The 16,019-nt window shown below is 44.5% G+C and overlaps 1 protein-coding gene across 1 annotated transcript in view; it reads right to left on the reverse strand.

Moving 5' to 3' along the window:
* The window catches only part of LSAMP (limbic system associated membrane protein), a 986,958-nt gene extending 971,731 nt beyond the window's left edge, over positions 1-15,227 (reverse strand). The window contains exon 1 of the mRNA XM_079305982.1: positions 14,794-15,227. Coding sequence (XP_079162108.1) covers positions 14,794-14,860 — 67 coding nt within the window. The 5' untranslated portion in view covers positions 14,861-15,227. The remainder of the gene's footprint in view (positions 1-14,793) is intronic.
* Between the last annotated feature and the right edge of the window lie 792 nt (positions 15,228-16,019).

Consider the following 16,019-nt stretch of genomic DNA (forward strand, 5'->3'; position numbering starts at 1 on the left):
ACATGTATACCGACTAAAAACACAACTGGCGAGAAGAATTAGACCTCCCCAAAGCAGGCCAGGGCCCAAGGATTAATGTGCTTTCTGAGCTCTGGGACAACCATGTTTCAGATCCTGCTCTGAATCAGAAATAGATTTCAATGTCTTACATTGTAGAGGCTTGGAAGCAGTCTCCACTTCTTTCAAAAAGGCCATTCTAGTAATGAGAAATACTTCTTTGTAACAGTTTCCATAAAACAGCCATATTTTCCCAAACAGTTTCTCTTTTTATTATTTGCATGATCAATTTTACAGCATGAGTCTGGCTACTAACAAAAGTAGGGACTATATAGTATCAATCCACTTTTTTCACTTAGCTCAAACATGTGAATAGCAGAAAAACAAAACAAAAAATTTACTTTGAGAAGAGTTTCCCTCCTTATGAACATTGCTATTAGGTGATGCTGCTATTAGAAATCTACAGAAGAATTTAAGAAAATGGATGTCTGGGTGATTTTTCATGTGGCCTTTGAAGTGCTTAGGTTTTTCTTCAGAAGTTCAGCATGGCAATACAACCACAAGTTTGCCACCAATTGTCTTCTTACTTATAACACCTTGGGTATCTTTTTTCCTTTCAGAGTTGCAGCTCATGCAACCCAGAGAGGGGACCCAGAGCTCCATCCTGTACATCGGTTGCAGGAATGTATTTCAAGGTCTCCTGCAGCTGTGCCTTTGCCCCAATGACTAAAGGAGGCAGCAGCATCACACTGCGGCTCAATTGCTGGGTGCAAAGCAACAAACGTTCTGCCAGGGTTAGAATGAGATTAGCAAAATCTTACAGAACAATGATTCAAAGGTGCTGTAACAAATCAATTTCCTGCGTGCAAAAAACACAATTACTACACAAATTATCTTGCTCTCACCCTCTCTCTGCAGTGAGCCAGGGGCTGAGAAACCTCATCCTTTGGGCTGCAAACATAGTCCCTCCTCTTAGGTGACACAGCAAATGGTAGTAACAGTACTTCTCCACCTCCCGTGATGAGTTACGCCACTAGAGGACACACAGGTTGCCAAAATAACACAAGGGAAACAATAGGTCCATTGGTCCTTGAACCTACACTCCAAGTTCTCCATCTCCATCAGCAAGCACGCTACCATTCAGAGCAACTCATATCTACCAACACATATTATCCCCTCTGGAGTTTCTAATCTTCTCCATGTCATCATCTTTTAGTCAATTTCTCACGTCTCCCAGTTTTCCCATTGTGGCACAAATGCAGAATCTCTACCTAATGCAAAAGGGGGAGGGGGGTGGGCAAGGGGGGATTTTTTATTCTTTCCAGGGTTTATGTATTTTTTAAAGAGGAGGCTCCAACATTAAAAATCAACACATTCAGTACAGGCAACCCAAGTTTACAATGCTTCTTGTCTCTTGTTCAGAGCCAGAGCCCAACTGCACCCCCACTGCACCACATCTAAGCTAATGAGCTCTCCCACCCTGCTGAGGTGTATGTGGTAAGGATCTCATTTCCAACAGCCATCTTGAACAGAATAAGGCTAGTCAAAAAGTCCAAGCTGAGTATCATCAATTTCCACCCAGAGTCAGCTCTCTCCATGTTTTGTTGCTTGGCAGTCCTGAGCTGCTGAGGCCCTCAAACAGGCCTTGAACTGACTGGGAAAGATCCAGCAACACTGAACAGTCTGGACTGTATGCAATGCAAAATGATGCTCCTTGCTACCTGCCCAGGAAACAGATTGGAATTTGCACAGTGTGGTACCTAAGCTAATAAACTATGATGAGCTCTCTCTGGATCTGCATCCATGGCACAAATAAACTTCAGTCTGGATAACTGCCATTATGTATCCTGGCTCTTTCACTCAAGCTACAAAACCTTTTACCTCTGGAAGTCCATGGTGCCAGGCAGCATCCACTAAAATACTTGCTCTCAATTCTGTCTGCTCCCATTCCCATTAAACCAAGCAGCCAACACCACCAATCTCGTTTATATTCTTCAGTTCTTGTTGTAGGTGAGATAAGAGCAAAACCAGTTGGGCAATCCCAATGTGCTGCAGATCAACTTGGCAGTCTCCTGCCATATTGTTCTACTGCTGTCTCCCTCCCTCTAATGCCCCAGCTCCCTGCACCTCACAGATGGCCCTGGGAGGGCTCAGGTCTTATGACATTCCAGGAATGCTACAAGCTCAACCACATAAGCTTCTGAGCCTGAAGGGACCAGTTTTTAGTTACCCATTTTGAAAACATGCAAGGTAAAGAAAGAGCAGAGCCTGCATGTACCACATGTGTCAATGGGGAACCTGTCAAAGCCCAACACAGCTCATAGGATAGAGTTGCAGACACTGAGTTTTCACCTTACTGGGCATCCAGCAGGCTGACTTTTCCCACCCATCAGACAAATCTGAACACTCTACTAAAAGAAAGAGGAAAAAAGGTATTTGAGTTAAGCAGCTGATGCAATCAGGATTTCAATTGTTAATATAGAAGGAGACTTCCTTACATGCCTTGCACCAGTATTTGTATCACAGCAGAAATAATACAAGGCAAGAAAGAAAAACACTGTAAAGAATATGGCTCTTTGTCAGACTGGAAGTATTCACTGTGATTCAGGAATTAATGACAGCATAAAAATCTATTAAGGCATCTAGACTGTCTCTCAAGAGACCTTTGCAAGCTTGTAGAGCATGGATTATTCTCCAGGGCTCTGCCCAGCTAAACTTCAGATATCCCAAATGACTGCAATTCCACCATGATTATTAACAAAGTTATATCACCTAATCTCTTACTTCCATTCAATATTTTTCCTCTCCTGCCAATTTTTCCTTTCCTCCTCCAAATTTTCTATCATGAGACAGTCTTCTAGCTCTGAGTCCACACTAGACAATTCTTCATGCCTTCCCAGTATGCCTACATCATTAGCATAGCTCCTCTTTAGTCATTTAGCCAAAACAGCTATATATTTAGCTCTCACAAGCATTCTTCATAAGTCAGTCCCTCCAGCCCCTTAATCATTCTCCTTGCAATCCTCTGAATTCCCTCTAATTTTGTTTACATCTTTCTGGAATTGAAGTGCCCGGAACCAAGTGCTGTAAACAACAACAGCTTGTTATCTGGCTAGACTGCAATTCTGGTGATCACAGCACAGGCCTGCACATGCCATGCACACACAGACACATGCACATGCTTGTCCTTTGTTTCAGACACAGCATTGTTACAGGACATGAGTTCAACTCGCTGGACATTCCCTCCTCCACAGTGACACCAGCTGGGTCTCTTTTAAGGCAATCCGGCTCCAAAAAAGTGAGGGCAGTTCTTCAGTACAGAACTTGCAGCTGCCTGCTGGCTCAGGACACCAGCTCTGGCTGCACTCAGGTAACATTTTCAAGTTTTGGTAACACCTATAAAAGCTACAATTTTCAGAACTTTTTTTTGTTTTAGATGACAGTTGGGACTTGGACGTAGTCTTATGAAAGCCGATAACACATCACAGGAAAGCCTTTAAGAACTTGTGCCTTAATCTGTTCTTGGAACTCAAGCTGGAATTTTTCCAACAAAACATCTTTTTATTGTTTGTTAGAAAAATGCCATTTGGGTGAAGTAGAAATGTTCTGCAAAAATCTTTGCTTTATTTCAACAAACTTCTGGAGAATTTGATAAAGAGTTCAGAAAGAAAACTGTAAGGGTTACTGCCAGCTCTCAAGACATCTGAATCACAGAATATTCTGAGCTGGAAATGATCCACAAGGACCATTGAGTCCAATTCTAAAGTGAATAGTCCACATAGGGATTGAACCCAAAACCATGTCATCATTATCACCAAAGAATGGTGGCCACTTCACAAGGTTTCTTCTACATCAAGGTCGCCCTAAGCTGCTCCGTGTAACAATTTCAAAATCTCACTTAGCATCCCCAGGTCTGAAACAATTACAGAGCTATGTGTGGAGAGAAAACAGAGCCTTGAAGCTTTCTGCTTCCCCAGTACTCCCATGTACTGCATCTGCATATGCACGAAGCTTCTTTGCCATATTGAGTACTGTCTCATACACCTCATCTCTCTTCATTATCGCTAGGGCAGACGCATACTCAGGTGGCCCAAGCCGCACGAGTTTTCTCCACATCACCGGTGTGCATGATACCAGGTCTGGATTTCTAGTTTTTATGTCATCTGAAAAAATAATTTCTGCTACTGCCATTTCCCTCAGACGTTGGACCCCCTGCTCCATGGTTTTCCATCGTGTCTGCTGCATATACAGGTCATCTGCACACAGATATCTTTGTGCCACGCTATCCAGGACCCGTGCCCAGAGGCTTTGAGGGTTAGCTCCCCTCATCACACCTTGGTCGATAACAGGATCATGGGACAGAGACCCCAAATGTCTCACTTCCGTGCCATCCAAAACTGTGGCCTCACCTGCTGCATCCCAGAGACGAACTAACCAGCTGATTATAGATTCATCAGGTCTCCGGGTGTAATCTTTTCTTAATCCACGAAGATCCTTCAGGGAAAAGGACTCATTATTGGTCTCTGCTCTCCCACTAGCTGTTTTGACTCCTAATTTTACATCAGGAGGTGTTGAGGGTCCCTCTCCAGCATCATCATCATCATCCACCGGCCGATCAGTCTTCTTGGTGCGTTTCCCACTTCTTGTAGTGGTAGCCACAGCCATTGGTTGGGGCTTATTCTCCAGTTTAGCTGCTGGGTTTCGGCCTAGGGGGTTGGCAGCAACCTGAGTAACTGGGATAGGACATAATTTATCTCCCTGTTCCCTTTCCTCTGTCTCCTGCTCTATAGTGTCTAGCAGGGTGCGATATGCATGTGCAAGGGCCCAGCTCACTGTAATGATCCTTTTCTCTTTAGAACCATCCTGACACTTCCCTTTTAAGTAGCTTGCAACCTCGATTGGATCCTGAATCTTTTCAGTTGGGAATTCCTGGATTATGGGGTCAGAAAATTCCTTTAAAATCTGGCCCATTTGCCATTCCACTCAAGATTCCTCCTGCTTAGCTTGACTCCTAAATCAGGAGTCTTCCCAGCCCCTTTAGAAATCTCGGCCTTCATTCTATATAAACTGCAAATGGTGCAACAAAGACTTACTAAATTAATTGCCATAAAGATGATTTCCTTAATATTCAGGGAGATCTGAATTATAGGATAAATGATACACAAATATTATTGTTGAGTGTTGCCACCATTGTATGCTAGATTTTATGAATAGAAGGAAATGTGTAAGTGTTGGAGGTTTGAGCAAGTCAGAGGAAGTTTTCATATGGTGTTTAGTGAGTGTGTATTCCAATCGTGTGTCAATGATCACGATATGGGATAAGGGGTGGAATGTTATGGGTTGATGTTTAGACTGGCTCCTCTCCTTGCTTCCCCCATGCAGTTGCCGGCCCCTCCCTCGGGCTGTTTTATCTAGGCTACTTTAGCCGCTTTTCCCCTTTCCCCCCCCCAGCTGTTTTGGCTGCGCCCCTGTTTTGGCTTGTCTTGTGCTCGTTTTGGTTTGTCTTGAGTTCGCTTTGGCTTGTCTTGGGCTTGCTTTGGCCTGCTCCCAGCTGCCCCTTCCCCTCTCTCCCTTCTCCCCATTCCAGGGATTTGCACCGACTCCGGAGGATGAGGATCCGGACTTCGGGAACCACTGCTGGAGGTCAGCTCGGAAGGCTCTACCGCCCTCCCTGGCAAGGACCGGCCGGGTTCATTTCATCTGGGTCTGTGCTGGGGAGTGTTTCTTTTGTATTTTTGTTAATAAAAAAGTTTTTTCCATTTTCCCCTGAAGAACAATTCTTTCTGAGCTCGGTGAAGGAAGGAATTGTAAAAAAAAAAAAAAAGGGGGGGAGGGGGCGCCCTTTGGAGTTCCTTTTCCCCAAATTTGTCCTAAACTTGGACAGTTTCACATGGCTCTTCCTCCTTCACAGCAGCTACAACAAAGCTTCAGCATCTCAGAGAGCTTGAGATGTTTGTTTCAATTTTTGTAGTGATTTGGGTCACTTTGGTCAGCAGGAAGAAGAGGAAGACACCAGAAACTCTTGGGGTTGACCAGGGGATGAGAAGAGACTACAAGCGGAGGTCATGTGATGTTCCTTGAAGCCTGAAGAAAAGACTGCTGCTACAAATATTTACATTGGGATAGATAGAGCAAGGCCAGCCAGAATGGTCTTTTCTTTCTTTCCTCTATGCACACAGCAGGCCAAAGGAGAAGGAAGACTGCACTGCTGACTGTAGCTCCAAGTCCCTCTGGCGCAATGCCACAGCTCATTTACCTCATTCTGCAGCTGGAATTCTTTTTTTATCAACATCCCAATCTGTTGCAGCTCTGTGACTGCTGGATAGTACAGAAACCAGTCACCAATAGGCAACCAGGATACATGAAAATGGAGAAAAGCTTACCCTCACTTCACTTCCCATTGTTTCCTTCCTTCCCACCCTTAGCTGGCCTAGACTACAGACAGCTCTTACACCACTTAAGCTAGCACGATTAATTTTTTTTTCTTTGAATCATCAAGAAATTACTATTTGTAAAGCTGAACATCAAAACAGCACAAGTCTTCCAGACAAATAGTTTCCTCTCCTCTGCAGGAGATCTAGAAGTGCAGAACATCTCATGAGGGCATGTCCAGGCAGGTCTATCCTGCTCAACTACCCAGACTGAGACTGGACAGAACACAGCCACACTGGACATAGCCTATCCTGTTGGGGAAGTTAAACCAGCAAGACTGTGTTAATGAAGGCAACAACCAGAGTACAGAATTACTGATTTTATTGCTTCAGGCTACATCCAGCTCATGAAATAGCATAGCTACACAAGGAAGGTGGGCTCAGTCAGGTTGTACTTTTTTTTAATATGTTGGTCTAATTCAGAAACAATGCAACTTGTACATGTAGGAAAGACTCCTTTTATCTTTTTCCTTCTATTCCTAGAAACTCTCCCATGAAAGTTTAGGAGTCAAACATCTCCTTTCCACTCTCTAGCCTGTATTAACTGTCCAGGTGACTGAAGCATGACTCAGATGCCACCTTACACTGAGGCTATCGCAGAAAGATGAGGAGGGGTAGCCAAGCCACAGAAACAATTCTGTTTCACTGCAACAATCTCTTGCCATGTCAAGATAGGATGCTAATGCACAATGAATAATGGTCACTCCAAAAGCACACATAGCTACACAGACACTCCTATCAGCAATCAGGCTGCAGTCAGCCCCTGCACTAACATTCATGACAAGTCACTTCCACAAAATACAACTCTAGACCAGATTTGTTTACATTTCTCAAGCATCTTTACCATGCAGCTTGTGCATTTTCTGTCACATGCACACAATCAAATGCATGTGCATGCATATGTATATATCATCTCCTGTTCCATATATGCACCTTCCCAAAAGCCAAGGAAGAGCTATTCAAAGGCCATGTCTTTATGCACAGATCATGTATACAGACACAAATAAAACTGGATGTTTTGATCCCAATGCACAAAGTACCTTTACAAGTCAAAGAGTAGGCACTTCATTATATGAAGGTGTAACCAGCATGACAAAAGTCTAAATTCATTTACACTTCAAAAATTTTACAGATGCCCCTTTAAATAACCCCTCCTTCCTGCAGGCAAAACCTTACCAGCAAATCCCTCCTTTTTCAGACACTCAAGTACAGATACCTCCAGACAGCCTCTCCAATATCCACAGGGGGAAGTCAGGTAACAGTGCACTGGCTTCAAGGCTCATGATAAGAAAGAGTCTTGCTCCCTTAGTGGAACTTTGGGTCAGCTGCTGAGGGTCAAGCACAGCCAGGCTCCAAGCAGGTGCAGCAACCAGAGTGCATGCAGAAGAATATTAATAGTTATTGTCCTAGCAGGTTGTAAGGATTAATTGGTTCTGGCCTGCAACTCCCCATCAATGTAAGTGCTTAGGGGCAGAGGGGAGGGAGCTGTGATTACACACTTACATTGCATACTCATATGCTATTGATTTCCCAATTGGCTTTTCGTTTGTCTCCTTGCTTGCTCCCTTCCTCCCTCATCCAGTGCTCATGGCTGCCTGCCACATCTTCCCCCTCCGAACAGCACAATCACCATCACCAGAAAAAGGAGAGGGACACCCTTTTTTGCGGGAGAGCTTTGCCAAACCAGAAAGAAATGCAGAAATCTACATCCACAAGGTCACACAGAGGCAGACTATAAGGAAAGGAACAAACTTCAAGAACTGAGTTTCCTCTGGATGCTTTATATATCCTAGGGACTGAAAAAGCCAGACTGTGAGCCCATAGCTGTGATTACACTCACCTTTGCTTTAAGCCAAAGCCCCTCCTCTGAAGCCTGCCTTCTTATGCTGTTTTTAAATAAAACAAACCAATCCTTAAAAATAAAATAAAATTAAAAAAGAAACAAAACACAAAACCCCCCCCCCAAAACCACAACACACCAACCTGCCTTAATTGAATATGTATACAATTGCATTGCTTCCAAAGCCATCTCCTCTCAGAGGTACCATTCAAAGTCCAGTACATCTACAGCTGACAACCACTGAAAAATCCTATTTTATGCTTGTGGGTGACCAATAAGCACAGCTAATGTAAAGGGCCCTTTACCCTTAGCATGTAGTCATGCAGAATGTCTTCACCAGGAACATTAAAACAGCAGATATGGCAGCAAGACTTTCCTATGAGACAAAATACTTCTTTGGCTGAGAAAAATTAGGGTAGCAGCCTAGTGCTTTTCCTTTACTTTCCACGCAGGTGAGTAGGGCAATGCTGCCACAGAGGCAGGCAATCTACTGGAGGGCTGCCTCACAAGGAAATGCCTCAGCTTCCGGGAAATTCAGCATCAGCCAAAGAACCACATTAAAACTGATAGCACAGAAACAAACCTGGGCTTCTTTTTCCTGTGCCTATTTCTTTAATAATCATGTATTCCTAGCATTTTTTCTTCTTCATGCCCTTCATTGACACCTAGGAGAGGGCTATGTGTCACATACTCACCTACATATGCCCTTAGCTCCCTCTCAGAGTTGGGCAGGATAGTCTGTGTTGTGCTTGATATTTTTTATTTCATTGTGGATAAATCAACAGCAGGAAGAGTACATCAGCTGCCAAAATCATTGCTCATTTAGTATGAGCAGCAAATGAAACTGTTATGGACCTTTTTATGGAAAAGAGGATATCAAAGAGGCAAAGATTCGTGCTTCCTATGGGGACCACAGACATCAAAATTCTGCATCCTTCCAGCAGCACCCTACGCACAAAGGAGACAATATTTGGCAAAATACATGTCCCCATGTTCAAAGGCACACATGAAAGATTTGCCCCAGATTTTTCCAGAATATCTTTGTCTGGTACCATTACAGAGTTCACTCGGATCCTTCAGTCCTTTAACAGCCTCTGTCAGACAACAACCACCTCAGTTGCTCCTCATCCACAGAAAACCCATCAGGTCTTCTGACGTGCCCAGAAAAAGGACATCCCTTGCCCTTACTCTTCATTACCTTTTGCCACCTGTCCTCACTTTACAGCATATGGGGAAGCAAGCAGTGCTACAGCTCCTCATCACAGGCTCAGCCCCACCAGCCTCTCCAGGCAACTGCACACAGCATCCAGCTGCTGCTGTGGGACCTGTATATCAATAACCTTATACATCAATGTCCCTTGTCTAACCCATTCCTAAGCAACTCAGCCTTGCACAGGGTAAATCTGCTGGGAGAAATGTTCAGGACCCACCGGCAAGGCAAGGGCCTTGGCTCACTCAAGCTACACAGAAAACGTGTGCGCTCCTAAAGCCCAGGCTCTGCCAGCAGCCTAGGGTGAGAGCAGCCACATTCCTCACCCTTACTGGAAAGAGGTCTATTGCTAGTGGAAGAAAAAAATGAAAAGAGTAACTATAAAAGAGCACATCTCCTCCTCAGACCATTAGTGTGCTCCAAGGCTGAAAGGGAGTGCACAAAAACATTGGGAACTGTTTTTTGTGTTACAGAACTAATAAAACCCTTGTGTAAGAAAAGAAATATGAGACTAACAGATCAAGCAAATTTTTACTTATCATAACAAAGCCCTCATAGCAGGTAGTTGAGTGCTGAGATTCATAACAGCTAGAGAAAATGGGTTCTTACTTGTACAATTATTGATTATTATAGTCAGTAATCACTCGGTAGAACTGGAAGAAACACTTGGGATATCTTTTCAATGCTCCCCATTTGCAGATAAAAAGCCTTCTATACTTCTTCCCTGTCCTAAGCCTACAAGAAAAGTATTTTGTTTCACGTATTGAACCTCTTCATCATTTAAGGGAATGCAAAGCAACTGAGTGAATTGTCATCTCATCAATACAGTCCAGTCTGTGAGAGCTTCCCTTGCCTTACTCAAGAAGAGAGAACTGGAAACTGATAGGAGGAAAAGTATGTTCAGGAGAGCAGAAAAAGTCTTTTTTTTTTTTCCTCTCCACTTGGCAGTACCTTAATGTTATCCAACTGCATCACAATCGCCCCGTGCTGTTCCCCATACACCATAATGTCACCACTTGCACAGATGTTGCTGCTCCTCCCTCTCTTCTCCCCATCCATTACACATTATCAGCACAGAAACACTTGGGTACACTCTTCCATCCATATAGATTGCACATACCTCATGCATTAACAAACACACCATTTTTCACACCCGCATTGACCTGTAACATTATAAAACATGAGACTTTACAGATAATACTTGTGCTGTGTACCAACCAAAAGCATCCTATTCCACTTACCTAACTGCTTCTGTGATTTCTTTCATCAGATTCATTCCTCATTTAAGAAAACCCTTGAGCAGCCCAAAAAATATATTATAAACAAAAGCCAGTTCTGCATGTCCTTTCCTAAACCATCTACTCCACTAAAGTGGCTGTGGAGGTATCCTGCTTTTTTTTTTTTTTTTTTTTTTTTTTTTTTTTTAAACCACAAAGTCTTTTACAATTAACCAATTAGGTGGGTTCTCAGGAAGGTTCATTAAAATAATCTGGTATTTTTTTTTAGAACATTTCTGATTTGAAACAGCTGCTCTTTTTCAAGGGAGAGAATTTGTTTAGGAAAATTTTCAAATTAAAGCAATGCTGAAGGAAATGTATAATTTGTCAAGACATTCATTTTTTAAAATAAAATGCTCAGGGTGAGGAAATGAAAATTAATTTTCATATTGACAGCTAAGTTAGAGTAATAGTAAGTGAAAGTGCAAACATCAACACAAAATTCTAAATTATCTAAATGCAATATTTTTTAAACCCTAATAATTTGCTTCTCCACCCCACACTCAAGCACCCATTTTTGACTGGGGGGGGGGGGGTGGGGAGGGGCGGTGTGGAAAGGAAAAGCATAATTCAGCTTTACAATCCAATTCAACAATCTGATCTTTCTCAGAAGCTTTCAGGGGCACATTGTGCTATGAGATTAATGCATTCGAGGGAAGAACTGCAGCATGCCACTAGAAAATCCTAGAAAATCCTACCCAGCGGCAGCGCTGGGGTGTGTAGGTACTTTTATTCTTCCAGCCCCCACAGGGCAGGAAGGCCAGTGCACCACGCAGGAGGAACGACCATCCCACCTCCGAGCCACCTGCCTCGCAAAGAGAACTGAAGTGCAGCAGCAGAGACACGCAAGAATCCTAAGCCATCAAAATGAGGAAACATACTGATCGGCGGTGGGGGCGGGGGGGGGGTGGCGGGGGGGGGGGGGATCCTTTGTGCAGGACTCGGAGCATCTAACCTGGGGGAAAGGAGCACAGGCTGACTGTGCCGAAGCCCCGAGGCAGGCAAGCAGGGGACAGCGGCCCTTTGCATCCCGCCTGGCGGAGGCTCTGGCCGCTTGGCACCCTGGAGCCTATCGCTCTCCTGCCAGGCTCACTGCGCTTCCTCCCTGCACCCAGCGCCTGCTATTCGGGCTCGGCTCGGCCCGGCAGTGCCAGGAGAGATCCCCTTCTCCCCCACGCCTGATGGCTTAGGGAGAGCGGAGAATGACAAGGACCTGATTTTGCGTTCACCGGCACACCCCCAAGTGGACAGCGAGGAAAAGGGGAGAGAGGGCACAGACAAGTTTTGGGTAGCTCGCAGAGGTGTAGGCGCAGCCCTCTGGCTCTGGAGGGATGTGCTCACAAAGGTTTTGGAAGCGTTCTTACCGGGGTCACTGCCTGTCAAAGCCGATACTGCTGTTTCCTGGGGTGAGGGCTCCACAGACTTGGGCTTAGCAGGGTTAGAGAAGTATTCAAGGCTTGTTACCACGGCTTTCAGTGAAAAACAATTACTTTGAAATAAATATTGTGGGTAGAATGTGTTGGCTTGTTGGTCTTTTAAAGGGTCCTTTTAATACTTTCCCACCCCTTTTAAACTCCTTCAAATATCTTCAGGCTTGCTTCAGGCAGTGCCCTACTCCTCCTATGCAGCCCCAATATTCCTGCCTCCCCAGTCTCTCACTCATCACATCAGAGAAAGGAAATTACGGCTGGCTATGAAACTAGATCCAGCAGTGCTCTGGTTTCTATCGTGCCAGAAGTTTGGGAGCAGTCGAAAAAACAGCTCAAGTTTACAAACGCTCATACAACACCACACCATCCTATCCCGTCTCAAAACCTAGGGAGGGCAACAGTGTTGCCTCTGCCTTTTTGTAGGGTACCTGATAATACAGTCTTCAAAAGACCTCCCCTGAGGCCTTCAAAACAAGAATAGATGTGGCTGATACAACTGTGGCAATACTTACTCACTAAACCAGAAGGTAAAAGCCTGTCCAATGCCTGTAGCCTGGCATAAGCTCCAGCTGTAGGACAAACTAGAACAGCTCCTGGCTGTGCTAGCACAGGATGCTCTGGTCATAACTCAGGAAAGGCTTCTGACTTGAAAACACTGCATGGTGCAATTACTGTGGTCTGCAGGCGTGCACCAGAGACACAGGCAATGTTCAGAGTCAATACGACTTGCCAGTATCCATCTTTCTTCACAGTTCTCCGTCTAATCCTCCAGAGCAGGGTGAAGTTCACACCAAGCCACACAACTTCATTGCTGATGTTATCTACTTACACCACACAAGTACCAGCTCTCCTCTTAACTCATGTACCACCTATGTGATCGGAAAAATCCTCCTTCCCTGTCAGAAACAGCCACTTCACAGCAAGGAAGGAAGTCAACTGGAAGGTGCTGGTGTTGGATTCACAATCCAGAATGTAAGTTGAGAGAAAATATGTGACACTGAAAAGCATGTGTACGAGACCTAGAAATGGGAGAAGTGAAACTGTATGAAAAGGAGCACTCAATAAATGTGAGAAGGTGGCAAAAAATTAAGGATTCCATAGTGAAGGCTTGCAGGAGTGACAGGTGTGAGGCTGCAATAGAAAGCATGTGTATGACAGAGAGCCTGCCTGTACGGGAATTTGCTTAGTAGACACAAAATAGAAGACAACAGTACATGCAAGACCATGTGTAAAAGTAGGAGCCAAGGGGAAATGAGGAAGCTGTGACTGGCATATCTCCATGCACAGCACTCCTGCACTAATATGTACTGGAGTGAGAAAAAAGCACCACAAAAAAAGCTGTGTATGAGGGAGATATGCTCTAGGGGTGCAGCTCACTACGAATGCAAGACTGTGAGGCACAGAGTAGGCCATATAAAGTACATCTATGTTCTTTACTTATATTTTCACCTATGGGTATGTATACGTGTGGACACACAGGCTTACAAGGCTAGTGCAGCAGGATAGGTAAGGGATTTTAATATACAGGCAACCTCAAACACTAGTGTTCAGGATGGAAGCTTGAAGGAAGGAGGAGGGGGAAAGGGGAAGGGAAAATGTGAGCACAAGAGAAGCAGACTCTCCAGGAATTGCATGTGCTAGGGAGCTAGAACTGTATGTGCCAGAGTGAGTTTATTCATCTTCCCTGCTATATCCCTGGATGTGTGTGTTCAGGAAGGACCACTGATATATGTGAATGTGGATCATGCACAAGCTGCAATTTTGAAGGCTATGATTATATGTACATGTGTGATATTAATGTGTATTAATGCATGCAGCACAGAATGCATTAACCCTTAACTCCTGTTTACAGAAAGCATCTCAAAACCAGATAGCATGCCTGTCATCACTTCGAACTAAATTCCATACTCACACTTGGGTCTTAAAGCAAGAAACCCAGTTGGCAATTCTCCACTGAACAAGACCCTGTACCCAACAAATTTTCATGTCCTGTCTTCCCTCCATCACTCTCTCGCTTTTTTTTTTTTTTTTTTTTTTTTCCATCTTAATATAGAGGGGAAGGATGTTTTCGCAGAGAGACCAGAGGCATAGAGATTCCTCTAACCTCCCCCTCTCTGGGCAAAACCAAAATAAAAATAATAAAAAACACACAAAACAAACAAACAAACAAAAAATGCTAAAGAAACTTAACAGTCATCTCCTCAGGAAGGTAAAGAATTGAGGACAATCTGTACTTGTGACCCAAAGTGCTGAGAAACAGCAGTTGTAGATGGAGGGGATACACACCTTCACTCACCACTCTTTTCCTTTGCAAATCTTAACTGTACTCCCCCCACCAACTCCCCCTCTGCAAAAGCACAAATACAGCAAATATAGCAAAGTCAGTCACATGCAATACCCTCTAACCATAGGATTCACCAGCAGCAATCTCTCCTTAGCTTATTTCCTGAGGCAAGGGAGGGGGGGAAGGTTTGGAAGGGAAAAGGGGGGGGGGGGGGGGGAAGGAAGCTCCAGCTTCCACCTCCATGTTTCAGGCTATTCTCAGTCCATCAGCCTCAATTAAAGCAGAAAGGTTTGAAGAGGTTGTGAGAAAGAACTCATCACATACCTTGCAAGGAGAAGAGGGACAGGAAGAATCCCAGCACCCAGATACTGTGCAGCCAGTAGGTCCTCATGCTTCTCTCTCACTCGCTCCTCTTCCTCTGCCTTTTTCTCCGTCTCTTCGCTTCTGTCTCTCTCTCTCTCAATTTGTCTTTTTTTTTTTTTTTTTTTTTTTTCGCTCTTCGTTCCTCTCAGAGAAAATGGGATTCGTGTCTCCCTTCAGTCCCCCTGGGCTCTGCTTTGCCAGCACTGACAATCCAGTCGCAGCACAAGCTGACCCGTGGCGGCCAGATTCCCAAATAACCTCTCACTCTCCCCTCCAAGTGCTGGAGAAAGGGGGGGGTGGGGGGGGGTGGGCAGGTTGGATGCTCCACCGTAGCCTGGGCTGGCTGTAAACACAGAGAATCTCTCTGTCTCTCTCCTGCAGCTCCAACTAAATGCGACTGTACTTAAACAAGCAATGCCTTATAGGACAGCACTCAGAGCAGAACAGATCTCACCTCTGCCACCTAGTGTTGCAAGCAAGCTCATTTATTTCATTTTTATATATATAAATGTATATACATTATATATATGCTATAGAAATATGGTTCCCTCATTCCTCTACAAATGTATCTCTTGGATCACAGTCTATGATCCATTCTGGGCTCATGAGTCCCTGAGGTTCCAGCTCCAGTGCACACAGGGAGGCTATTCAGCAAAGGAATATTCCTCATTGCCACAACAAGAGGCACGGCAGGGCAGGTTTGGTTTCTTAGCAGAGTTCTGCTTGACAAATTCTGAAGCAAGGGTCTCTCTGATGCTGGTGTCACTGCCGGGCAGAGCGCAGGGGCCAGAGGGAGATTCAGATGCACTGACTGTAATTACAGAGCTGCCAAGGCCTCTAGGAAAAAATAGCAAGCATCAGTCTGCATTAATCTTTGCTCGATCTCCTGTGACTTCTATGCATTTCAGAGGGACCAGAAAGAATCCTTCTGTAAGGGAAATCCAGATTGAAAAAGCAACCATTTGCTCACAGAAGGCTTCCCCCACTGCCCTTTTCCTTTCAAATACAGGTTCCTGCTGCCATATGTAGCACCAAGTTTTATTCTCAAGGAGTAATTGGCCCCTGTAGCACTATTTCCCCCTCAAATCAAATCCTCCAGAAACACCAGTAACGAAATACAGCTTAACATTCACATAGGGCTTTTCATCAGTCGCTCTCCAGGCATTTCACAAAGGGTGTCCTTCCTC

The sequence above is a fragment of the Erithacus rubecula genome (assembly GCF_903797595.1).
Source record: "Erithacus rubecula genome assembly, chromosome: 1".
NCBI lineage: Eukaryota > Metazoa > Chordata > Aves > Passeriformes > Muscicapidae > Erithacus > Erithacus rubecula.